General features: G+C 42.6%; 1 protein-coding gene across 5 annotated transcripts in view; it reads left to right on the forward strand.

Moving 5' to 3' along the window:
* Positions 1-1085: 1085 nt before the first annotated feature.
* fgd4a (FYVE, RhoGEF and PH domain containing 4a) overlaps positions 1086-25487 on the forward strand; it is a 50276-nt gene continuing 25874 nt past the window's right edge. Inside the window, exons 1-2 of one of the 5 annotated variants that reach the window (XM_061676878.1) lie at positions 1086-1329; positions 24821-24904. In XM_061676878.1, the coding sequence (XP_061532862.1) occupies positions 1236-1329; positions 24821-24904 (178 nt within the window). In that variant the 5' untranslated portion in view covers positions 1086-1235. Of the gene's footprint in view, positions 1330-6280; positions 6850-14376; positions 14725-20693; positions 21169-24820; positions 24905-25487 lie in introns of those variants that run through there. The other 4 variants (XM_061676879.1, XM_061676880.1, XM_061676881.1 and 1 more) reach the window with 4 other exon arrangements.

A 25487-nucleotide genomic window follows, 5' to 3' on the forward strand; every position in this document is an offset into this window, starting at 1 on the left:
CACGCCATTAGCTACAACTGCACGTCTAACAAGATGAAAGAAGCGCTTTATTCATGCATTTACAATGACACTTGAAATTGTCAGTGGTATCGATTTAACAATAAGCAATATTCCGTACGTTGGTTGCAGTTAGCATTGGTGTAGAACTACACTGCGTCACACTGAAAACTGTTACTCCTCTCATGTAGCTAGTTAGAGTTCAAGTTAGTTAACCCACACGCAAAGTGTGATGCAGTGTACTTCTACAAGACTGCAAAGTTTAATTGAAAAAAAAAAAAGGATTAACTATTAACTGACAACTGAAGGAAGAAAAACAAATCTGTTATCAGATAACCCAAATAACCCAGATATTCAATCGCATCATCCCTCTTATTTTGTTATGCAGTGCAGTTCTACACCAAGGCAAAGTCCATCCATCCATCCAAGGAAAATAACGTTTGCAGCACTATGAGAAGGAAGAATGTTTCTTGTCATTGGCAGTAATTCTCAACAAAATTCATGACGAAACTCCCATAAATCGGAAGACATAATAACATAATTTAAGGTTGTGGTCAATCATGTGCCACTCCATAAAATGTAGGTGGTGGTGTTCAGGTGGTTAGGGTTAAAAGAAATAATAATAATAATAATAAATAGCATGATATTCATCTGTACAATAGTCAATGCACAGTATTATTATGTAATATACTTTTTTTTTTTTTTTTTTGAAGGCGTAGCCCTTTTCAGCTACTCCCTAACCAAATAATAAATACATAAATAAATACATGAATAAATAAATGACTTGGCCGAAAGCACTAAATTAAACCATAACACACGATGCACGTTTGCAGCCTGGCATGCAAGGCTGTTTTTGTCGGACTGCGAGACAATTTTGTTTCATTTCACTTTTCAAAAGTTGTTGAAAGTTTCCCCCACCCAATATATTTTTTTTTTTTTTTTAAGTAGTCTTTTTAGTCGGCAGCTGCTTTTTGGGTAAAACGTTGCAAGAGTCGTCCTAAAAGTTGGCAGCTGTATCGAGACAAGCGGTCAATTGTGGGCGGAGCCTGCCTCGCTCGCTCGTGCTGACGTCACTGAGGGAGAAGAAACGGACACACCTGACACTTTCGTACTAACGCAACATGTGTGAGTCCCTTTTATTCACAGCTTCCGCCGCGTCACCCTCTTTCTTAAAAAGGTAGCTATTTGAAAGAAGAGTCTCGAGGCGACCTGTGAATGAACCGCATTGGTGTGTGTCGATGCTGGAGCGGCGTTTGTCCCGGAGCAGCATGGAGGGCTTTCGCCGAGTCGCTTTTCGCAGGAAACAACAAAGTCTGGATGGAGAAGACGCAGGTGAGCTGGGAGGTTTTCTCCGTCTAAGTGTTCCTGCGGGTTGCTCGACTTGAGGTGGTGTTTTTTTGTTTGTTTGTTTGTTTGTTTGTTTTTGTTTTTTTTTTGTGCGAGATGACATTTCTGTTGTCGACGCGTTTTTTTTTTTTTGTTTGTTTTTTGCTTCAAGCGTTGTGAAACACATGACAGTCAATTAGTTCCATTTGCGCCACATGTTTACACACCAACTGCTCACTCACTCAAGTCCCAGCCTGTTGTGGAAGCATCTACAAGCTGGAGGGCCCCGTTTTTGTTGTTGTTGTTTTTGTTTGTTTTTTATAACCCCCCCCCCCCCTCCTTAACTCTCCTATGACTGTGTAACATGCTAAAATGTGCACTGTGGTGCTTCAATAATAAATGAACTTTTCAGCTACCCAGTTCTTTCGGTGCTTGCATTTTTGAACCAGTTCCACGTCAATGTCCCTGCAAGTGTTTTGAACTGGGAGTGAGCAGCCTTGTAAACTCTGCATGTGCAAACATGCAAGTGAGAACAACAGCACCTGCACTTGCGATGTGAACTTCGCTCTCTGTTGGTGGTGCCTCTGCAGTTGACTTTCCGTAATTAGCACACAATACGCCAGCGGTCAGAGGTCAGGGCCGGCCGGCAAGGCCTTCTCTTCGCAACCAGAAGCCCTCGAGCAACATCTACATTATAAACTGTAATATTTGTTCCATGAAATTGTATTTATTTATTCCCAACAGTCTATTATCTTCATTTTGTAGCATTTGTCTCATCTGTACTACTTTCAGTGCATGTGAATGTAAGACTTTTTTTTTTTTTTGTCCAATCAATTTCAGCTTCTTTGTGTGTAAATTAACCTGGCCAATTAGCGACGGGACTGTAAATTTGTCCTCACAGGGCCTGAGCGCCGGCCCTCTGACATCAGCACTTTCCCCGTCGTCTGATTGGTTGGTCAAGGCAAAACTTGTTACGGTCAGCTTCGATGAGCAAAATACATATGTCACCATGATGACTGAATAATGCGCATGAATCAGAATGGGGCATTATTTTTCTTTGGAAAAGCATCATGTTGCTACTAAACTTGTCCAGTATTGAGTTTTATTACATACTTACATGTATGTTGTAATTCCGCAACAGCAATTACCGGTGCCCCCAAGTAGTGTTTTAATGTGTATTTATTTATTTTGACTGAACTATATAGTCCACTATATCAAATTACTATACAGGGATATTAATGCGTTGGGAATGAGTGAATGATTCTGAACAGAGCCTCAGTGAAGTTTGTTTGGTTTCTTTTTCCGAGGGTTCGTTTGTAAGTTATATGTTTAATGGTAGTTGTGTTGTTTTAAGAATTGCCCAAAAAGTTCTGTTGGAATTTTAAAACAATTTATAATTATTTTACCACCTTTTTTAAAGGTTAAAACAAATGTATTTCAACTAACGCAGTTTCATTTGCATTTATTGAAAATGTTTATGTACACTGTCCCTTTATACAAAAAATAAAAATAATTGAAATTTGACAATAATATATATATATATATATATATATATATATTTTTTTTTTTTTAAATTAATTTAAATACAGCTTTGCATGATATCTCCTTGAGCCAAATCAAATGTGTTCCCTCTCAATGTGGTCACTCAGAGGCATGATGAATAAATATGCAGAAGCTCATTTGCTTCGGTCCTCTACAGTGCAGTTTGCTGTTTAAAGCATAAACCGTAGAGTGGAGCTGGTGGTACTGTGCGAGCTACCTAATCGGTGTGCAACAATGGAGCTTTTTGTCTAATGTCTGCTTAAATAGAAGCGGTACAGTATATGAATCAAGACTGTGTTGGCAGCCATTGTTGTGCTGTGAGTGATGCTCATTCATTCCCAAATGAACCCCCCTACTGTCCTCTCCTGGCTTCTACTCACTTCTGGTGACACTGTTCACTTCATGACGAGTCGAACATGAATTCCCTTTTTGAGCTTTTTGACGTTGTGTTAAACATAAATAAAACCAGAATACATCCATCCATCCATTTTCTGAGCCGCTTCTCCTCACTAGGGTCGCGGGGTTGCTGGAGCCTATCCCAGCTGTCATCGGGCAGGAGGCGGAGTACACCCTGAACTGGTTGCCAGCCAATCGCAGGGCACATAGGAACAAACAAACATTCGCACTCACAGTCATGCCTACGGGCAATTTAGAGTCTCCAATGTTTTTGGGATGTGGGAGGAAACCGGAGTGCCCGGAGAAAACCCACGCAGGCACGGGGAGAAACATGCAAACTCCACACAGGCGGGGCCGGGGATCGAACCCGGGTCCTCAGAACTGTGAGGCTGACGTGAGGCTCTAACCAATCGGCCAGCGTGCCGCCCAACCAAAATACAATGATTTGCAAATCATGTTCAACCTATATTTAATTGAACACACTACAAAGACAAGATATTTAATGTTCAAACTGATAAACTTGATTGTTTTTAGCAAATAATCATTAACTTACAATTTTATGGCTTTGCAAATCATTGTATTCTGTTTTTATTTATGTTTAACACAACATCCCAACTGCATTGGAATTGGGGTTGTAAGTCAATGAATCACCCATGAATCAATTCAGCAGTCAGTGAGAATCAACACTCAAGTCACCGTACAAAAATATTATGATCCAACAGTGACTTCATTTTACAATTGTGTGGAAACAGTTGACAGATTGTTGTTGCCAAATGTATCAAGACAAGTGGTCAATTGTTCTTTTAAATTAAGATCAATCTTCCCTCTAAATATTTTGAAATTCTCAGAATTCATTTTTAGCAGCTGCATTAGCAGCAGTTTCCAAAGCAATGTTAATACATTATGGTAGACCCAACCAATTGTTCCATGATTTTGATTTTTTTTTTTCAATCTGTGAAAGTGCTCAGTCAATCATTCTAATTCTCAGAGTCTGTTTTAATCATTTTTATGATGTGAACCTGAGTGAGGCTGTGATGGGATTTCAATGTCTTAGAGCATTGCCACAAGTAATTAAGTTTGCAACGGTGCAATTCTATTGACGCAAATGTCCAGTAGTTGTGGCACACACCTAAAGGCACCATCGCCAAGTGTGTGTAATCTGTAAATAGTCCAGGAGATGGCGGTAAAGACAGAGGAAAGTTTCCATCATGCTTTTTTTTTTTTTTTTTTTTTTTTTTTTGCCACAGCTTGTGGCATGAAATTTTTTTTCAAACTTATTCTTACTTTTACACTTGCATGTTTTTTTTTTTTTGGAGCATCTCAAGCACTGGTATGGGAACCCGCCGAGTCTATAATATTAGTGCGCCATCCAAAGATGAACATGTCGGAGGTGGAGCCCACAGTGCCCTCTTGTTGTCCTATTCTTTATTTGCATCCACCTCTACGACTTTAATGCTTGAAGCATGGCGCAGATGGTAGAGCGGTTGTCTCTCAACCCGCAGGTTGTGGGTTCGACCCTCAGCCCTCGTGACCACGTCAAAGTGTCCTTGAGCAAGCTCCTGAACCCGGAGTTGCTCTTGGTGCTACGTCATCAGTAGGTGAACAAGGAGGCAGTCTTAAGGCACTTTGAGTATGCTATACAAGTGAAAGCCCATCTTGAAATGGAGTTTTTATTTTACGTACGTGTATATTTTGCCATAGTTTCAACAAAGCTCCTGTAGCCCAAGGTTATAGGTAAGCATGAGGCTACGGGGGTGTGCCCACCAATGACAAAGCATCGCTATGAGTGTTCCCGCAGGCGCACGGCAAATGAGTGACACCTCGTCAGTCACGCCTTCCTCTCTCTGTTTGGTGGATTTTCCTTGTGCCCAGTGGTTTCTTAAAAATCATATTGGAGGTCCAATATGGATCCAGTGTGTTTTATTCACAGATCATTTTGCTCATATACAACTGTCAGGTTTAAACTGACAGTTTTAACTAATATGGCAAAAAGTGATTTTTTTACTTTTTATATTTTCATTTATTTTTTGCAAATTTCCCATTAAGAACGCTGCCTCAACATTTTAACAAGTGGTTACTGAGAGTTTATTCTTCTTTTTGCATCTAGTGCTCCTCAACAACCTTTGTTGAGACTTGTCTTTTTGTGTGGGTGTCACCCAAAAAAAAAACACAAACAAAAAAAAGAAAAAAACGCCAGTGAATCATTTGGTGGTTGCTGAACTCGGGTCTCGTGAGTCCAGTGAGGTCGATTATGGCATGTTTCTACTTGCCAAGTACAGTTTGGAGCTACAGCAAACATTGCGTGTGTTTCCACTGTGGGGAGTGTCGGTGGGTTAGCGATAACTGCGGTAGTTCCATCAATACTGACACATCGCAGCGGTGACACACCGATGTGGCACTTACTTACAGAACGTGACCACAACAAGTCTAATGGCGAAAATAGTGGACATTTGGCATTTCATGTTCTTTCGTCTTGGGAGGCGGGTGTATTTTACAAGAAGAAGAGAAGCTTTGTTTGGCATATTTCGTATTCTTCCCCTTACTTTTCTGTTGTTGCATGAAAGTTCCACTGCAGTTGGTATCCACGTCGGTAGTGTATGCAAAGGAACTTAACTTATATCATGTTGTATAAGGCAAACAGTGTAAATAGTTTGTCATCGTTTGCAGTGATAAATCATACACGCGCAGTCAGTGTTTCTCTTCTGGTTATGGCAGGACAATTGTCAAACATGCTTACAAGGGAAACAAGGGTGTGCTGAAAGAAATAAACAATGAAGCACTTTTGGAATGAAACCACTTTGAATGAAAGTTGGTGTCATCTTCAACTAACTTTGCACACTCTCCTGGATGTAGAACTGTAGCACAGAATTGAGGCCAGTAAGCAACTATGGAAAGACACAAAAGACTATGAGTGCAGCACAGGGTTTGTCTCAGCCTTTCCACATGCGTTTCCTGACTACACTGTGCGTCGCCTCCCCTCCTCCTGCCATTGTGAAGCGCTTTCCAGAAAACGACAGTATTCAGTTTTACCTTAACGTCAAGCTCAAGCCCGCTCGGCTTTTTGAAGATGGAACTCGAGAGGAGGAAGATGTGAGGCTAATTGTGAAACGGTTATTCCCTCAACTTTCTGGAATCAAGGACATCCAGAAGGACTGATCAACGTGAAGGTGTTAGTGGATTACATATCTCTCTAGTTTGTATCAGCGGAGCATCTTGCCTGGGATGTAGCTCTTTGTGCACAAGGATAAGAAGTGGGAAAGAGGAATTTCCCAAAACGAAATACATTTTACAACCAGATCGACACATAATAATCAAAGCTTGAGCATTGTGTGTAGTTATGCTATCGGCACCGGTCTTACAGACAACATGGACTGCCGGGCCACCAAATACTGGAGGTTTCAACTGAGACGCTTGACTTGAACAAGCGCGACGACAACAGGCGAGCCACCGCGGTATAGGGGGGTAGAAGATCTGCTTTTGCTTTCCTCTTGTCAAAGACATTTGGACTGACAATGAAACGGCGACGCAAGTATTGGTTTTGGAGACGGAAAGGTAAAAACGCAAAGATGCGTCTGCTCTGCTGTTATGGTAAGATTTAGAGGCTTAATTTGATGAATGAAGGATGAAATGATTTTGAAGTGTTTTACCTCCCTCTTATAGTACAATGGTATTTTATGCTTTCTTTTATTTCATATAAAATATGTCTCTCGTCAAAATATTGTATTGTTGTTTCATCTTAGGTGCATTAATAATCCTTAGCAAAGCAAGATGTACTCCAGACTATTTTTCGCAATTTATTTTTCTGCTGGTCTCTCTGATTGATTAGTTAGGGCAGTGATTCCCAAACTTTTTTTGCAGCGCCCCCCTTTTGGAGATGAAATTTTTTTCAGCACCCCCCCCCCCCCCCCCCCACACACACACACAAACACACAGTTTTTCAATAAATACGCATACGCTTAGCTTGCAAACATTATTCCTTGGGAATCAACAACAAACATAACTCCAATAATCACTGCAGTGGTCACTTTTACAGTTGAATAATTAACACTGGCGAGTTTACCAAGCCACCAAGAATAAACAAAAACCTAAAAAAAAAATGTAACATCTTGACTTCCTGCAGTCATTTCAGTGGCTGGTGTGGTCTTGCTTTGTGCTGCAGATTTGCTGTGAGACAGCCACTCGAAGTTCATCAATGTCCAGCTTTGACCTGTGTTTGGTCTTGATTGAGGCAACTGCAGAAAACCCTATCTCGCACAAGTAGGATGTGGCGAAAGGCAGCAGTGTGGCCGGTGGCTCTCCTCCCTAGCAGCTCCATCTGCTGGGTGTAACTTAATAATGAAGAGTGTTCATGGTCGACCAGCCCAGCGAGCCCCCCAGTTGGAAAACCACTGACTTAGGGCAATGCGGTCTGACCAAAACAAGTGGAAATGAACATCGCTGCAATTTGTTTGTGTTCGAAAGTTGTCCTTGCACTGCAGCAGTGAGTGCTGGGCTTACTAATGTGAATGTTTGGCAAAAGCGCTCCTCAGAGCAGTTGATTTGATGAGGCAACGCATTTGTCTCCATGTGGACGAGCTTGCCACTGCGAAGCAATGAAGCAGTCTGATGGGGCTTGCTGGATAGAAAAAAGCAGTTTTGTCTGCAGAGGCCTGGGAACCGTCCCTCTCCACCCCCCACAGCCACCCTGGCCCCCTGGCCACATTCCCTAAGGCCCGTTACCCAACTGTGTTAGTGTTGCGTGTGTTTATGTGCAGTGTTAGAGGGCACGTATATAAATTGATGTGTGTTGCAATATGCACCTTTCTGAGGGTGGTGTGTATTGTTGGAGAGCTCCACTGAGGTCCCCCCCCCCCCCCCCCCCCCCTCCTTGCTTCCTATAAAGAGCAAAAGAGAGGAAACACTGAAGCATTCTGCTTTCGTTCTCACTGGCAGGAAGGAAAAGGCTGGGAATGCTAGCCAGCCAGCCAGCCCAAGTCCTTTCACCACACTTATTGTTTTAACGTGGGAGTGGGTGTCACATGCTCGAGTGACACCACTTGTCACGGTCAGCGTGGGTCTACACTTTTAATAATGTTTAAAAGTTCGCATTCACCTTTTGCCAAGGCCTTCAAAAGGTTGGATTAGACTGAATAACGTATGTACTTCCTTAATCGCTTCCATGCGCAATAAAAACATGAACAAGGTAGCACGTTGTAATATTTGTCCGCACAAATTCTGCCGATTTCATATACGCAATACAAATGCCATTCAAATAGGATAAGATTTTAGGTGCGGCTCCAGCTTCTTCGGGTCAATCATTGCTCCTTCTGACCCCAATGCAAGTGAACTTTACTGACAAAAAAGTGAAATGAAATTCTTGTATCCACATCTTTATTCATATCCTCACCAAACATATAATGAGTGGCGAAGCGAATATCGCCCACGTTCACCAGGCTGGCGAATCAAAATCGCTTGCGTCCAAAGCCCTTCCTGATAAAAGTTAAATTGAGCGCTCTCATTCTGCTGTGTATCAACAGTGCTAGTGGTTTAGTTTTTCCCCCCGCTTCGTAAAATGCTTCAATTCGCCACTGAGCGCGCACTCGGGAGAGGCGCAGGCTCACGGGCTTTCTCAGCTGCGGGGAGCGGCGTGTCGCTTGGCGATGCCGCTTGGCGTCGCATTTCACCGCATTGTACGTTTGAAATGTTGATGGTCAATGTCCTGCAATTGACTTTAGTTCTCGCAGATAGCTCGCTGCCTTCATCCAACGCACAAGCCGCTAATCCTAATTTGGTTGTCATCATGAAGATATGGAAAATAAAGTTCGAACTTGAGAAAATTCTCCTATTTCCTGAGCTAGATAAAGTCCTTCAGATCCTTCTGGTTTCAAGGATTTTGCTATATTCCGTAAGAACATGAATCAACATTTAATGTTGTTTACCATTTCAACCGCTTTTATAATCCCATCTTGGTGGTGGTGTTTTCGTTTTCGCTATACTCTGCTGATACGAGTGCGACGAGCAAGAGCATCATTACGCAGTATTACATCTTTACAAGGCATGGAATTAAAGCAATAAGTCAATTTGATGGAAGGTTTTTCTTTGGACAATACAATAGTTAATAAAGATTTGTTATTCATATCAATTCATAACATGTAGGGCATTTATTTGTTGGCTGTATCCAATGTCGTTCGTGTTGGTTATACTGTAAAATAATTGATTTCCTGTGTTTAGCGAATCATGCCGAAGATAAACGTAGCCCAAAAATTGCATGCTAAATCAAACTCGCGATATTTTTTAATCAAGAAAATTGAAAACAAGCTCGCATTCAGCGTATTTTCCCAAATCGTTCTTCAGCCCTAGTCCTGATCGATGACCACTTAGTTTCGATTGGGCCCACATCGTTACAAGCTTATCGGTTTGGAGATTTTGATACTGTTTAGCCGCATTGCCTGAGAGGTTTCATGACCCAGTGCCAAGCCTGAACAAGTCAACAAACGTACCTCATTGGCAGAGGCAACGCTGACTAGATAGACAGACACACAGACCAGGGAACGATATAAACCACCAGTATTTCCTAAACGGCACAGAATGTACTGATCCTGTATATGAGTCATGCATTTAACCAGCATGGCGATAGCCAGCCAGTGGGTGGTGGTTGGGAAATGTATGCAAGCGGATGACAAAAGCATTAGCAGACCGTAATGGATGACTGTGATGACATACTGTATGTAATGTCTAAGTCATAGCCTCTGGGCTTCTCTTTCCGTCAGTGTGTGGTTTTTATTCCTCTCAAGGACACGCGCCTGTGACTTTTGTTGACTGTTGTCAGCTGCAGCTGGTAGAGTTACAGAAACGCTTCACATTCTGTATGATAATGTCAAGATATAACCATTCTGGCGTGGCAACTCCCAGCAGAAGTTGATTTCATGATGTGATCCTCTAGTAGCCGCAGATACAATGGTGCGAGTGCGGTAACTGGACATAGGACACTTAACGTCTTATCGCTCCTGATGAAGCCTCATTGCAGCCTTCACAATCACCATTGTGTGAATCTATTCAATCAAATCCTTCCCACAGTTACCACAGTTGTTGCCCAGGGCGAGGCTGTTCAGTTGCTCACATACCAACTGCCATTTGGCAATATTTTCTGCAAATTCAATATTCTTTTAGTTTTTTTTTCAAATGGATATTCTGATTGTATGGGCACCAAAACAACAAGATCACAAGTGACAGTTGCTCAGTTTCCCCTCACACCCAGGTTGAGTCTGAGTGTCAGCCTTGATAACACACTATTGTTTCACTCTCACATAAATAACATTACCCGGTCACCACTGTCGCCGTCGTCATAGGCTGTTTCGTTTTCCGTGAACGCTAGCAGCTAGATCCGTTCCACACATCCACACGCAGATGTATTTGCGAATATTCCTCCGCGGCGGACGAATATGCGAGCGCATTGGCCTGTGCGCTCGGGACCCGCCTTGGATAAGTCGCAGGATTTGACGAGACCAGAAAAAGCACTTCCGCTGCTTCTGCTGTTAAGAACGAACGGTACTAATTCAAAGAGGTACAGATGATGAGTTACTTCATTGCACACTGAGTACCGCTAATAATAAGGAATAATCACATCACTGTCAACAAGGTACTAAATGTACAATATGTTTGTTATCGTGGTTGTAATTTGTAGTGTTTTTGCTGAGAAAGATAATAAAAGCTAAGCCAGCTAATGAAAGCAGCCAAGCATCTTCTGTGCTCATGTGCTCCTCTATCACTGTCAATAAATGAACAGTTGAATGCATTTGCTTATCGCTGCTTGGGTTTCCGATTGACAGCAGGGAGGGTGTAGCCGTGTGTCCCGGGGCTGATTACGGGAACCAATGCAAGTGCGGGTCGGGTCTGTGATGCGGGGGCAGATGCTTGCCAGACACACTGTTAGCCTGCCGTCAGCTGTTCTCTGCTGCAAAGTGGATGGGTGTGGGTGTGTGTGCGTCTCTGCTGCAAAGTGGGTGTGGGTGTGCGCGCACTCAGACAGCACTAACCATTCACCATTGACCCTCACAGACAGCAGGAGAGAATTTGAAAAAAAGAACGGGTTCAAATGGAGTGTGTGCATCATGCTACATGATCGTGTATCTGAGATGCATGCATACAGATTAGCCAGTGTGGATTTGATTAATGATGTGTGTTGGAGGCGCTCACTTCGGTGCTTATAGTGAAGTGGTGGGCCGTAGCCTGGAGCCATGGGGCTTGCATCCTGCCATCACCTCAGGCATAAAACGGAAAAGATGGATCAGAGTGGTGAGAGCGTGGGGTGGGTGTGAGCCAGACAGACAAAGTGGTGAAGGGGGACAACAGCTGTAGCTTTCAATTTTGAAGTGAAAGTGGCTCTTGTCACTGCTTCTATGCTTCTGATTGGCTAAAAATGTTAAGCAGGCAGTTACGTTGAATGTGGAAACGTATGAAGGGACTGAGTTACACTAATATTGTAGCGTCTTTTGGCTTCGGTTTTAAAAAAAACTATATCTGCACTGCATATACGAAAATAACTTAATAACACATCACATCTGATTGAGGTGTGTCTTTTATTAATCACCTGTAAAGTATGATTAATATCACCCTTGAATAAAATAGAATACAGTAGAATAGAATAGAATGCCTTACTGTCATTGCGTTGAAATGTTTTTTCTTGGTAATGAATAATAAAGCAGGGTATGGTTTGCCCCCGCCCGCTGTAGCCTCAGTGAAGCTAAGAGATGCACACATGATTACAGCTTCGTATGCAAAAATGGGGGAGAGAACATCATCTTGGTGTTCGGTAATGGAGGTGCAGGTTAAATCGTGGAAGTGGCCTCGTGTGTGTGCACCAGCATGGTGCTAAGGGTACTTTTCATTTATTAGATCCGAGCATGTGCTAGATTTAAGTAGGCCCATTATTTACAATGTTGTCAATGTTACTATGGCAACAATTTCCCACAGATATGAAATTGTCTTATAAACGCATACCTTGATTTGCTTAGTTAATAATTCAATCATCGAACTAATGTATTTGTTTAGTGATGACCACCGCTATATGGCAAGATAGTCTTTGTCGTCATGTCATCGTACATCAGCACTTGAAACAGAGTGAAAACATCACCATTAAGACACTTAAACTCACCTTATTAAGCCGTCTTGTCCTAATGTTATTGGGGTATGTATGTGACTCTAACAAGCAAAATTATCCTTTAAAAAAAAAAAGAAAACTGAAATTTCGATTGGGTGGTTATTCTCTTCATGTGTCTTCATGTGCGTGCTTCACTTGACATGAGTCCGACTCCTGACCTTTTGGTGCTCGTGACTATGCACTATACATGTCCAGGAAGTAACTGTTCATTTTCTGTATTTAGCAACCAGCTTTCCTGTCTGAAGTTTACGAACACATCCACATTTGCACATTTTGAGACCTCCGGGCGACTCAGCACACTTACAGTATGGCAGTGTTAAAATCTGGATGCACTTAGTACTCTTACGGTCATTAATTATTGTGTAGGGTATTGGGGACTGCACAGACTCAAATATGTGTGTGTGTGTGGGAGGTTGTGTGTGTGCGTGCGTGTCAGCATGTATGGCATACAATAAAAAATGTGTATTATATTTTTACAGATAGAGAGCAAACAATCAACAGTACAATGGAATTGCTAACGTCGAGCACAATCCGTTTCATGACGCTGGTCAACCTTTGACTTTTTCAGGAGTTTGAGACATTATTTCCCATAGGAAAATAATGTCAGTAGAAATACTGTGTGACATGGTCAAACTGTCAACATCATAAAATGTTTTTTTCTCAGGTTGGTGTTTTTCTCTTCACATCATTCTTTGGAACAGCAGCCCTCTTTTGGATTAGTCAATAACAATGCAAAATGTTAGTTAACCTCGCTGCACAAAGGTCTGATGAGGTATGCCTTGGTCTGGTGCGGCGCAATATGCCGACATCTCACATGATGTTATGCATGATGATGTTTTGTTTGACTTTAGCAGCTATTCGCCAGAACATTTGGTTGAATTGTTTCCTAAGACTCTCAATGTTTCACTGTAGGGTATGTGTTATGGAAAAAGACAAGAAAAGGAAACGGTGCAAAGTGAAGACTTGAAATTAGAGAATGTCACAAAAGGTCAAGCGACTCATTCTTTGTCATCGTTATGTATTCTTCTTTTGACATATTTCACAAGATGTGTTCCTGTGTTGAAGTGCGCAGGTTTTCCTTGGAGGAAATAAATAGAGCAATAACTATCTCATTATTACTGTTCATTAGATCATTTCACAACCCTAAATGGAACTTGATTTAGATGGACACATGATACATCCACATTGCTTAACAATAGCTGCTCTGTCAATGATGCGTGTTTGTATCTCCTCCGTCAGGCCAAATTGTGTGTGCGGTTCAGCCTGAAATGCGAAGCATATCATGATAGCGCCGGCGATAACGCTGAGGGGCTCTGAAGATGATTTTTCTTTCAAACAGATCAATTCATCATCTCTCGCGCAGCCTGCGGTGCCTCTTTTGTGTCGCACGAGCCTCTCCTTCCCTGGAGGGGGTTGGTTGGCCTGCCGTTTCACATCTTCTGTGCACTATGGCCAGCAGCAGTGTCCACGGGCAGCAGATGAGTGTGGCCATTGGCTTCTTCCCCTCTGACTGGCCCTCCCCTCGTCCTGCACAATGGGACTGATTGTCCATGCAACGCACACACACACACACACAGAGGGGGCTTTGCTCTGCTTGTGGGTTGTCTGGCGCTCCCCCACCATAGGCCCCGTCTCCGCTGGAATGTGATTATCTTCCGTCGCTGTGGAGAGGAAGGCAGAGCAGTGCGAGAAGCGAAACGAAAAGAGAGAGAGAGAGAGAGAGAGCAAGATGAGCAGTTGAGCTGAAGGGTGAGTCAGTGTCACTGAGGCAGCAAGTGAGAGGAGGGAGTGACGGAAGGAAGGGAGGATGCGACTAACGCAGCCAGGCAGCAGCATAACAGCAGCCTGAACCTGCCCACCGAATCTGGAAGCTTCGCTCAAGAGAGGAGGAACCTTTTTTTTTTTTTAGGGCGGGAGTATATTTTCCACGCTCAACCCGACTTGTGTGACTCCACACAATCCCCACGCAGGTTAGTGCTTCCTACAGGCATGCACGCTGCATCCGTAGGGCGTTGTGTTGAGCGGACTGATGTATGAAGCGGTGCCGCACCAGAAAGGTGTTGCCTGTTCAGCGCACACGCAAAACGATGTCCTTTGCCGAGGCTGCCGGTTAACGAAGTCAGGAGCGCACGTGTTGCGTGTACGCTGTAAGGGTGTCGTCAAAGGAGCCTCTCAGCTGCAGGGAAATGCGCTAACAATCTGCAACGCACACACATTCTCGTGCATCAGAGAGGCTCCTGCTGTTTACCCCATTTAACTGTGTTTGCTTTGAATGGAGCATCGGCCTCTGCTGTCCTGCCTGAGCTGTGGGAAAATCTGCACTGGTGAGTGTGTTGGTGCACTCACGTGCGTTGCCTCTGTGTGTGTTTTCACTGTAGCCTGCTTGTAAAGTCACCTTGGCGTTACAGATGTATTGCAACCTCTTGATGGGAGATATAAAACTCCTTGTGTACAACTACTGGGCAGTGCAGGGGCGGGGGGGGGGGGAAATGATTGGTTTTTATTAGAAACCCTTATCGTATGTAAACAACCTCAATATTATGTTGTTGGTTCTAATGAGGAGACCGGTGTCTGTTGCTGCCATGGCAACCCCAGATCGCACACATTTAACAGTCTGTAACCCCGGCGTACTAGCCTGGAGAGCTACTCTGTTGTGTTAGCACCAGCGCCGATTCGAACAGTTCCATCCAGTGTTGTGCGCAGATCTTGCGACATTGTCATATGCTAAAATGACCAGACTCATTTGGAATATACCGTGTAAATGGTAGGGAGGAAAATGTCACAATGGCTCTTTTTATGAGCTGACATCTACAATAACATATGTCCAAAAATGAATGCTTTCTCAAGGAAAAAAAAGAAACGATCCCTTCGGTTGCCTTATGCATACTTTCTTGAAGAAGCACCGATCAATACAATGCAGTGTGTCGTTCTCGCTATGTTGCAAAGCAGAATGCCATCTGATTTTGTTTATTTTTATTTTTTATTCCCCCCACCCCCCGCCCTTGCACAATGCAAATTATAACACAAAAGCTCAATGTTTACGGAGAGGTGTTGCAGATCTAAGCTACAGCATTACATGATATAACAGTGGTGAAATGTTTGGATAATGAATGCACGGCTACCACTTCTGAATACTGCCGCGGCCACATTCTGCTGTTACAGAAGTAAATCTAATGCCTCTGTCACACATTTTTATTCCGCAATTATTCTGGAATGTACACGTTTTTTAAGTAGCTTCGACCCCTTTAATAATGTGCCACGCTAGTATACATCCAAAAGAACACTTGGGGGTTCCGATATATATGTTTCTCCTTTTTCTCCTATTTACCACATTAACTAGTTTCGAATGATTCCGAAGATTGAGTTTTGATTTTATTCTGTCCGTCTTGCTCTTGTGCACTAAAGTGAAAATGCAGTGTCATGCCCAATGTAAAGGCAGTGGCGGTTTCTTTTTTTGGCGGCGAGTCAAGTTGCTGTTTTGTCCTCTCCATTGTACAGCGGTTTGTCTTTCTGCTGAGCTCCCATTGCACCAACCAGAAATGCTGATTCTGTTTGACACCTTATTCCCCCACGAGGTGTCGGATGAAGTGCGTTCGCACATGCGCATGTGCGCACTCCTTTTGTGTGCGTGTGTTTGTGCAGGTCAGGGACAGAAAATAATGGATTTTTTTTTTCTTTTTTTTTTTTTTTTTTTTAAAAGCTGATTCAAAAGCAATTTTGATTGCATTGTGGATAGGCATGAGCTGATGCAATTACAGCTCGAAAGGGAAAACAGTAGCTTTGAAATGTTTTCCATTGACCACGGCCCAGAGGTACATTAGTAAATATAAAAAGAAAGTAAACAATGTCATTTTTCGAAGTAAAATACAAATGTAGCGCATGTAACAGTTAAAGCACTTATTTCTCAGAAAACGGGTAGCTACTTCTCTGCTCTGCTTTCGCTTTGTGAAGTAACATACGGTGATGCTATTTAGCCATTTCATCTGTTTCGGTAGCACGTCTGTAGTATAAATGTCACCCATTGTATACACGCTAACTCTGCATAGCTGGTTGCAAACATTCATTTCAAGACAGCGGTATATTGTACATTAACGTTACCTTGACTTGGGTGATGGTTTGGATGGGTTCCCCTCCTTCGGCCTTCGCTCAACCGCTGCTCACTTATGAATCCCACAATAGGTTGAGGCAGGACACGGCCGGCTGCAACGATTGGCTGCTGCAGCCACGCTTGCTGCTTGCAGCGGCCAATCCTATTGCAGCAAGGTTTGTATCAGAATAAAACATGGTCGCACGCTGCTGGTGCCCTGCTTCTTTGATGACTGAAAAAAATGCTCATACAGGTTATGGACGGTTTAAGCGTTTTTTTTCTAACGGTGGATTTCTAAAACCGTGGTATACTACTGTCAAACCACTAACTGGCCTGTCCCTAATAGTGGATAATTGTTCGAAGCACCGCAGTCATTGCTAATTTGACCCCACTGCCCGAACTCTGTTCACCAATGTTTTTGGCACGTTCATTGGTTTGGCTCCTTTAGCCTCTTATACGATGTGAACTAACATATGCGCAGTGTACACTGCTGTCTGTTAGTACTTTTTAGCAAAGCGGCTTTAAAATAAATTACACTTAACCACATAAAGCAAGCCTAAATATAACCCATTCGTTCCATTCGTTCTCACTTCCACTTTAACGTCCTACTTCCTATCGAGTATGGTATGGTATTTCTTGCCCTTGATACATCTGCAACTCTCAAAACGTTGTCGCTTTTCTGTGCATTCCAGTTCAGCGCTGAGAATGTGGGCTCCAGAGCCTCCGGTCAGAAAGGCTCATTCAACGCAAGAATCCTGCTGGACACAATGATCTTGTTTGAGTTCTGCTTGTGTTGTTTGATGGGGGACTGCATTCGCCAGCTACGTGTATTTACTTCACGCATTAATGCATTGGGTGAAATCTGGTTAGCGTTAACAATTGTCAATGCAGTGATCAATAGAGAGGGGGGAAATGCATTTGAAATATGAGTAAAGCGGATTTTAATTTGAATTGTACCCTCAGCCGGGCCAGTTTTTGGTTTGTTCGTTAGGAGTACAACACAAAAATTACTTTACAGAGCTTCACAAAACTGTACGCAGTGGCGGGAGGGGTTTTGGCTATTCAGCATCATTGACGCCATTCAGACATACAGTATATCGGAACTTTGCTAGCTCGGAATGTGCACAGTTTAGTAACGATCTGAATCACGATTCTAAGGATCTTAACGCAATGCAGGAGTTTCTCGTGATCAATCTGATAGGATAAAGCCTCATGTATTTATATCAATTCAATGACGCTTGTGTGCGAAAGAGGTGTGAAATTTGTTGTTTTCCATTACTTACGGTTGCTAAAAGGTCAGTTATGAATGTCCATATCATAAGCATGCCTGTGAATATTGTCATTTAAAAAAATCTCGGGCCTAAATCGATCGCAACCCCTTGTCCAAGTCACAAAGTATTATCTGGCAGCTGGTGGGCTCACATAAAGGCGCATGTGAAAAAGTCCTTGTCACTCAGCAAAAGGTGGAAAAAAACGGTAGGTGTCAATCACTGTCAACAAAATATGATAGCAGCGTGTCCTCATCAACCTTTCCCAAATGTCATCTGCTCCTCCTCCTTTTGTGAGACAAACTGAGACCAACAATAGATGACCATCAGGCGCCAGGGTTCAGTTTGTGAGAATTTCTCATGAGGTTATTTCGGGAGATGTTTTAAATTCAGGAAGCACTTTTGCTTCGTAGATAGAACTTTAAGAGCTATTTGGGGATGACAATGGAAAAAGGCTTAATATGGAACACTGACTGCATGGAAACTGCTTTACAGTGATCAGACATTACTATCAAATTTAACATTAAGAATTCAACGCATATACACTTCGAACCTAGGCTTTCCATCAAAGGCCTCTCTATGATGAAGCCCTGGAGTTCATTTATGAGACGTCTGCTGGGGCCCAGTGAGATGTGCCGATTGGACGTTCAGTCTATCGATCGACACATTGAGATGCTGCCGCCGGGCGGCTGTGATCTGTTGTCCGCGGGAGGTCATGGGGGGGGGGGGGGGGGGGGGGGGCGCATGAGGAGGGTGACAGAAATGCAGAGGCGCGGTGAGAAGGGGCAAGTATTAGCAGCCTGAGAGAATGAGAGTTGCCTATGCATTCTAACAATTGATCTCTTTCTCCTTGCTCACTAATGAGTCAACTGCCTCTCCTGTCCACACTCCGAAGGAATTTGTTTGTTTTGCTTGTGTACAATTTCCTGCCTTTGGTTGTTGATACATCAACCTCCATATCTTGGTGAGTAGTGATCTTTTTGAACATACACCCTTTTTTTAAAAATGTTTTTTTTAAGTGGCAGTCGTCACATTGATCGCAGTGTATCCCGCCTGAAATTCTCTGTACTTGGATAAGTGAATAAAATCACAATTTGAGCAGAGTTGCTCTACTGAGTTGAATATGTTCATGGCCCCTCCAACTCTTTGACTAAATAAATTTTTCAAATATTTGGTTTTTCCAAATTGAAGGGAGAAAGAAACGGGTTGTAATTTTGTCAAAGACACATACTGCTCAAATACTACAATAATAATTGGGCAACATTCACGAGTAATTTAAATTCAATTCAGAAAATGGCATGTAACATCTTCCTGTCCTTATTTGGTGAGTTGTTGTACTTTTTTTGCACTTATGTCGGAATTTACGCATTGTTTTTTTTCATCCTTGGCAGATGTCCATGTTATTTGAGGGCTTGTTTCAAATGCAGATGATCATGATAACCATCTTCAACAGAAATGTTGGTACTCTTTCTCTGGATTATGGCTGCGCCTTTATTGAAAATATAAAAAAAAAAAAAAAAAAAAAAAAAAAACTCCCCGTCCTTTTTTTTTTTTTTTTTTTTTTTTGGGGCTGCTCGGGATTACAACACTCCCGTGATTCACCGTCATTGGGGCCACGCTGCATATTCAGATCACGCTAAAAGCTTATCTTCACATCCTGGGGTTTTGCAGCTCGCATGCTGGGAACCAGTGATGAGATGTGCTGTGTCTGCCCAAGATGTACACACTTTATGAGGCGCATGACTCAATTATAATCCATTTGCAGTCGCAACTATAATATTATCAGTTCTGCCATGCTTTACATCGAAAGTGCCTGGAGCTGCTGCACCGATCGAGTGCGATACAAATAGAATTAAATGTAAATAGTCTTACAACTCTTCATGCATTATTTTCAGGAAATTACAGCATTCAAGCATGCATCCATACTAATGCTATTGTTTGAATGTTTAAGTGCCAAGGAATTCGCAGTTTTTAGTTTTTGACACTAACAAAAGAGTCTGAAAAATTCTACTACACATGTGGATGGCACATTATGACAGTCAGTCGGTCTTTATTTTCACGAAATAAACCATCTTGCTTGCTTCCTCATTCCTTTGAGTTGCGTTGTGAGGAAGCTTGAGGAACTTTCCAAAACAAACACTTATGTTATGACCTAAGAAAAAAAATCTGCGGAAGATTTTGGAGGGGTGGCGTTTATGTAGCTGAGAGAAATCAACCAATTATGTTTTCTCAATACAAAGGGTCTCATCTGGTTGCTTCGGCCACATAAGAAGCTCTACAAGGTCATTTAATTTTCACTCAGTTCTGAATGTAGCTGACCCATTCGTCTTTGGCAATTGCCAATGCCGTGCGGGCGGGAGCGTGGGGACACGGCTAGACCTGCTGTCATCCGGTAACCGAGGTCTCGTATGAGGGGCATGAAAAAGGAAGACCCTATCAGCAGCATGAACTGCAGTTTGATTAAAGAGGTGTGACTTGGCATGTTAATATCCCCCCCCCATTCCATTGTGTACGAGTTACATCTCAATGTAGGAAAGCTATGCAAATTCTTATGTTTAGCTTTTTCACTACAATATTGGTGAGTTTGGATGGTTTCCATTTAGATGCTAAATGCTGCTTTTTGGGGAGGGGAGCTTGTCCTGTGGAGCTATTTAGTTTTCTTTTGTTATTTTAACTAGCTACTGTTTATAAATGTGATACTCTGGATTAACTAAATTAACTGTTCACTGTCTACATATGCTATCCATTTTCCAGTATGCATATAGTATGTATGCAAAAATGTATCCGTTTTTTGTGTTTGGGACTGATTCAAAAGTAGATTTAATTATCAGGGCGATGGTCATCTTTACTGATATCGTTGATATCAAGGTTGTTTAGCTCGGATGAACTGGGGAAACAACTTGCCTGGACAGATAACTGCACATGATGCAGAAATGTGTGATTGCAGATTCAAGTTTCATTATTAGACTTATTATGGCTTGCTAATTGTCATCTTTCCACTTGTGAATACTCCCTCAGCAACCTTCTTGACAACACTTTGCACCTCAGAAATGTCCTCCTTTGCTCTGGTGTCCCTCATCATCTCTGTTCCTCCTCCCACACGAACATTGCCCTCAATTTATCTTCAGTGACACATCGAAACGGACTGTGAGCAAGTTTATCAGGACGGCTGAGCCCTCCTCCCCCCCCCCCCTGTCATACCTGGTTCGAGGAAACCAGTTTTTAAAGTGACGGAGCAGGTACCGTTATGGTAAATACATTCGCTGAGCCGTCTAGCCAACCTGTAACTCAAGAAATCCGGACTCGTTTCAAGACGTAAACCTGAGCTCTAAAGAAAATTTGCAAGCTGGATGATCATTGTGTGGAGTTCAGCATGTGGAAAGCGCTGCAGTTCTGGAAAAATGTGTGCTCAGGTACTGTGTACATTTTTTTACGGTTCAAGACTCGGGTAGATTATTAGCTTTTGTTTCCTGTGGATCCATGGAAACTGTTGAATTTTATGATAGAAACCAAACACACATCCTGCATTGTTGTCATGTTAAAACCATTTCAAGTGTGGTGTTGGTGTTCTCGTGGGTAATGACAGCACTCAAGATTTTGTTATGAAGCTACATACTAGATTGAGTAGACTGTTTAAAAAAAAAGCAAGTTACAATTTTTCATACATCTAAGTTTTGCCTTTGACCCTGCGAGTACTTTTGCGTAATTCTGCAGACATACAGCACAACAGGAGGAATTTGTGAGTGAACCATAACGGCATAATGGTGAGAATGTTTCTTTTATAAAGAGACTGCCGTCATTGGGTAGCATGTTGCTGGTTCTGCTGCTCGCAGAGCATGCTTGAGCACTTTGAGTTAGACATGATGCTTTGTGAAGTGTATGAAAAAGCTGCTGTCATGAAGAAGAGTCTTCACTCTGTCCATGTCTGTTTGTTGCTATGGAAAAGGTCAACACAGACAAATGTGCTGGCAGCAGCATTCACATCATCTCAAGAGATAACCACAATTTGTTTGAGAACCACAAGCGTACATACATTATTATTAAAATTTGGTTTACATGTGCAAAAATGGGAGCAAACTTGATTGCTTACGCAAACAGAATTGGAAGCTAATCTACTAACCGGGCACACCCAAATTTGCGTCTGCCAAAAAAAAAAGAAAAAAGAAAAAAAGGACATGTGTAAATCCAATAATTGAGCATGCGCTGTGCGCAACCATTCGCAGGCGAATTGAGCCACAACAGGAAGCACAGATGTTTTTGTTTTTTTCAAAATGCCATAAACAAAAATTAGACAACACATTGTCTACAGCGATGCAATTTTGGCTCTCTTTGCCTCTCATGGAGAAGTTAGAAACGCGATGTGATGCTGGATGGGCAAATCCGTCCAATTGCCGCACAATTGGGATGAGATAAATCAAACACGCGTGGCTTTTATGCTGTTGCTGGCCTCCCCCAAAATGATGGCAGCAACAGATTTATTTTCTCAAACTCAGTCGTATGCTTGTTGGGCTGTTCCAAAAACATTTTCAATTCCATCACTTGAAACTTTTATTTGGCGCTTGTGGTGCTCTCACAAATGTTCCATGGTGAAAACAAGAGCAACCTCAAGCGCATAACCTTCTTTTAAAAACAGCGGGAAAAAGAGGGAAGACAGGTTTGAATTCAATAATTTTCAGAAAATGTTGGTCATCTACATAGCACAGACAATGTTTTTTTCCTCCACAGTGGCTTTGTGTCTCTCACGGCCCTGTTATCATTTCATCGAGGTTGACATTCAACTAAAGGTTGCGTAATGGTAATGATTAATCGTTTTGCTCCACAACCAGTCCGCAGCGTTAGAACTGCGTGTCCGTCTGGGTCCGTGCACCTGATCGTGTCCCATCTGTGATGGGCTTTTTGCTCATAGATGAGCCAAAGGTTGTTGAATGTGAAAGCAGGATGTTTAAAGCGTGGATTTCTTCACACATACTGTGTGCATTTTTCAGAGCTAACATGGTGGCACTTCCCCCACTTCAGGAAACAATAAGAGGGTCACACAGCCGAGCAGCCAGTGGAAGTGTCACACTTTAGTTTGTGGCTTGTTTCTTTGTGAAAATGTTCCAAAAATGTGACTGTATAAGCCGCTTTCGTGTGTTTATGGTATAATGAAGAAACGTACAGTGTGTGTGTGTGTTTGTGGATGTGCTCGTAAACAGCAGGATGCCTGTCATGAGGAGTCCAGATGGCAGATGGAGAAAGCTCTACTTTAATCCCTGAGCCAGAATATTATACCCCATTCTTCTCAATTACATGCACACGCACACACACACACACACGCACGCGCGCGCGATTTGTAACACCCGCTGACTGTACTGTAGGTCATAATTCTGATTTAGTCCACTTGTTAAAGAACAAAAAATGTTCCAGTAGTGTAGAGCAAATGTATTCAGTCATCATCATTAATGCATTGCAGCCTGACGAGTCTGGGATTTTTGGTGCTAAAAAAATATTTTGTCAAGTATGACATAAAAATACAAGACAATTGCTCAGTTATTCACACGTGAGTCCCACCCTTCGTATGTAGTAGGACAAAGACCAAATTATATGAAAACAAAAAAAGAGCAACATAAGATTACCACGCAACATCAGTTTGTTTCGCCTTTCACAGTGTACCAAGAATAGAATCTAAATTTAAAGGACCCCTACATGCTCGCGGTTCAGCAACAGCGGAGGCACCTATTTGTGGATTTAGTTTCAATTTTATTTCAAATTTTGTTGACATGTTTTTCCCTTCTTAAATCCTTTTTTTTCTTTTTTTTTCCCTTTTTTTTTTTGGGTGGGGAACCAACCAAGTTGACCTGTTTATTCAAGAATTTTTGGGGGCTTTTTTTTTTCACTATCCGTGAATCGTTGGGCGTCCACTGTTGTACAATTCAGGGCCACAGTACATGATGATCGTGTACATTGCCATCATGTTGTCCCGTTGTCAGAAAACATGAAGTGATGGCTGTTGAGTCAAGTGGTCCGATTTAATGCAGACGCTGCACCGTCACTCGTTGTGACTGGTGTCAATGTGACAGTCATCGGGGCGATTGTGTCACTGCAGTTTCGAAGTCGGCAGGAGTCGAGTGCGTTTGCATGCACGTACAACTGATTTATTGCACTGCGTGTGGCGTGCACTGTTACACGTTAACTGCTTTGATCGTCTCGCAGCTTTGCTACGTCTACTTATTTGGCTGTTTTTTTTTTTTTTTTTGGGGGGGGGGGGTCAATACTCCTTTGAGCCCATCATTGTTTTTATTACCATTTTCCCTTTAATCTTTTATGTGCATATCAACGAGCTGTGCGTACAGTATAATGACTGATAGCTGTCCCCATGGACAATGCCCTACATATCCCAGGCGGCCTAATTAGTTTGCGTCTCCAAAGGCTGTTGCTTAGCATTCTCCAAGCAAACAAGTTAACTTCTGATTGGAGTTGAGAGAAATCTCTCCATCTTTACATTTATAGATGTGATAGCTGTGGATTGTGGATTGGCCAGGCATTCGAACAGGGGTGTGTAGACTTACACTATCCACTGCCTTGGTTCGCGCTTAAAATAGACTACTATTTGACTCCGACTAAAGCTCCATCTTGGTGGTCTCAAGCTATGTTTCCACATGTTTTAGGGAGATGTGAGTTGCGCTTTAAAAATATTCTGCTATCAGGCCGGTTGTGATGAGATGAAGAAGATGTGTTCTGTAAATTGACTGTTTGTTGTACTAGAGCGGCTCCAACTACCGGAGACAAATTCCTTGTGTGTTTTGGACATACTTGGCAAATAAAGATGATTCTGATTCTGATTCTGATGACGCGCTGCTAGCAATCATTTGCTGTGTCAAGATGAGCACTTTCATCAACGGCATTGTGTACTTTCCAACTATCGTTCACCGGACTACGATGGGTTGTGTGGACCATGGCTTTGAATGCGATTTTAACTTATTGAGGGGGGGGGGTTTCCATCTTTTTTTTTTGTCATGTCATGTTCATTCTGTGCAGAACTCTAGGTTGCATCATCATAGTCAATTCTGTCTCTTGCGATTGCAGAGAGGAATGATAACGCGGTGTGTTTCCAGTCCCCGTGTGCTGATGAAAAAGCTTGCGTGCCTGTGAAAATCGAGCCCTCCGCAGGTAAGATGCCTCATCCACACTCACCTTGCATACACATTTTTAGTCATCCCTCATTCATAAAGTGGGGAAAGAGCCCCTTTAAAGTGTAAGCTTTTTGAAAATTCTCAACATTTTTGTGATGAATGGGTGCTTCCCACTTTTCTTTTATAGCATACAATATAGCCCAAGTCTGTTTTCTCTCTTCTCAGGTTTTCATCCTTGATTTACTCCATTCCTGTCCAACACTTTGCCTTTGTTCCCATCCTCTGTTTTTCTCTGGAACTAGTGTGCATTTCTATCCCCCCCCCCCCCCCCCCCCCCCCCCCCCCAGCCCCATTCACCTCTCTGTTCATCTCCCTCGCTTTCATTACATTCGTCCTCATTTTGATGCCGCTGTTGTCGCTCCTGACAATGCCGAAATGATGTGCGTCTAATCTTCGATTGGCTCCTGGATTAGAAAATGAGGGAGGGTTAATCTGAACGAATTCCGGTCGTAGTCCGTATGCCATGTGTGGTAATGGTGATGTGTCACACTTTCTATACCACACACACACACACACACACACACACAGAGTTATGGTCAACACAACAAAAGCCTCACAGA

This window comes from Phycodurus eques, chromosome 5 (assembly GCF_024500275.1).
Source record: "Phycodurus eques isolate BA_2022a chromosome 5, UOR_Pequ_1.1, whole genome shotgun sequence".
Lineage (NCBI taxonomy): Eukaryota > Metazoa > Chordata > Actinopteri > Syngnathiformes > Syngnathidae > Phycodurus > Phycodurus eques.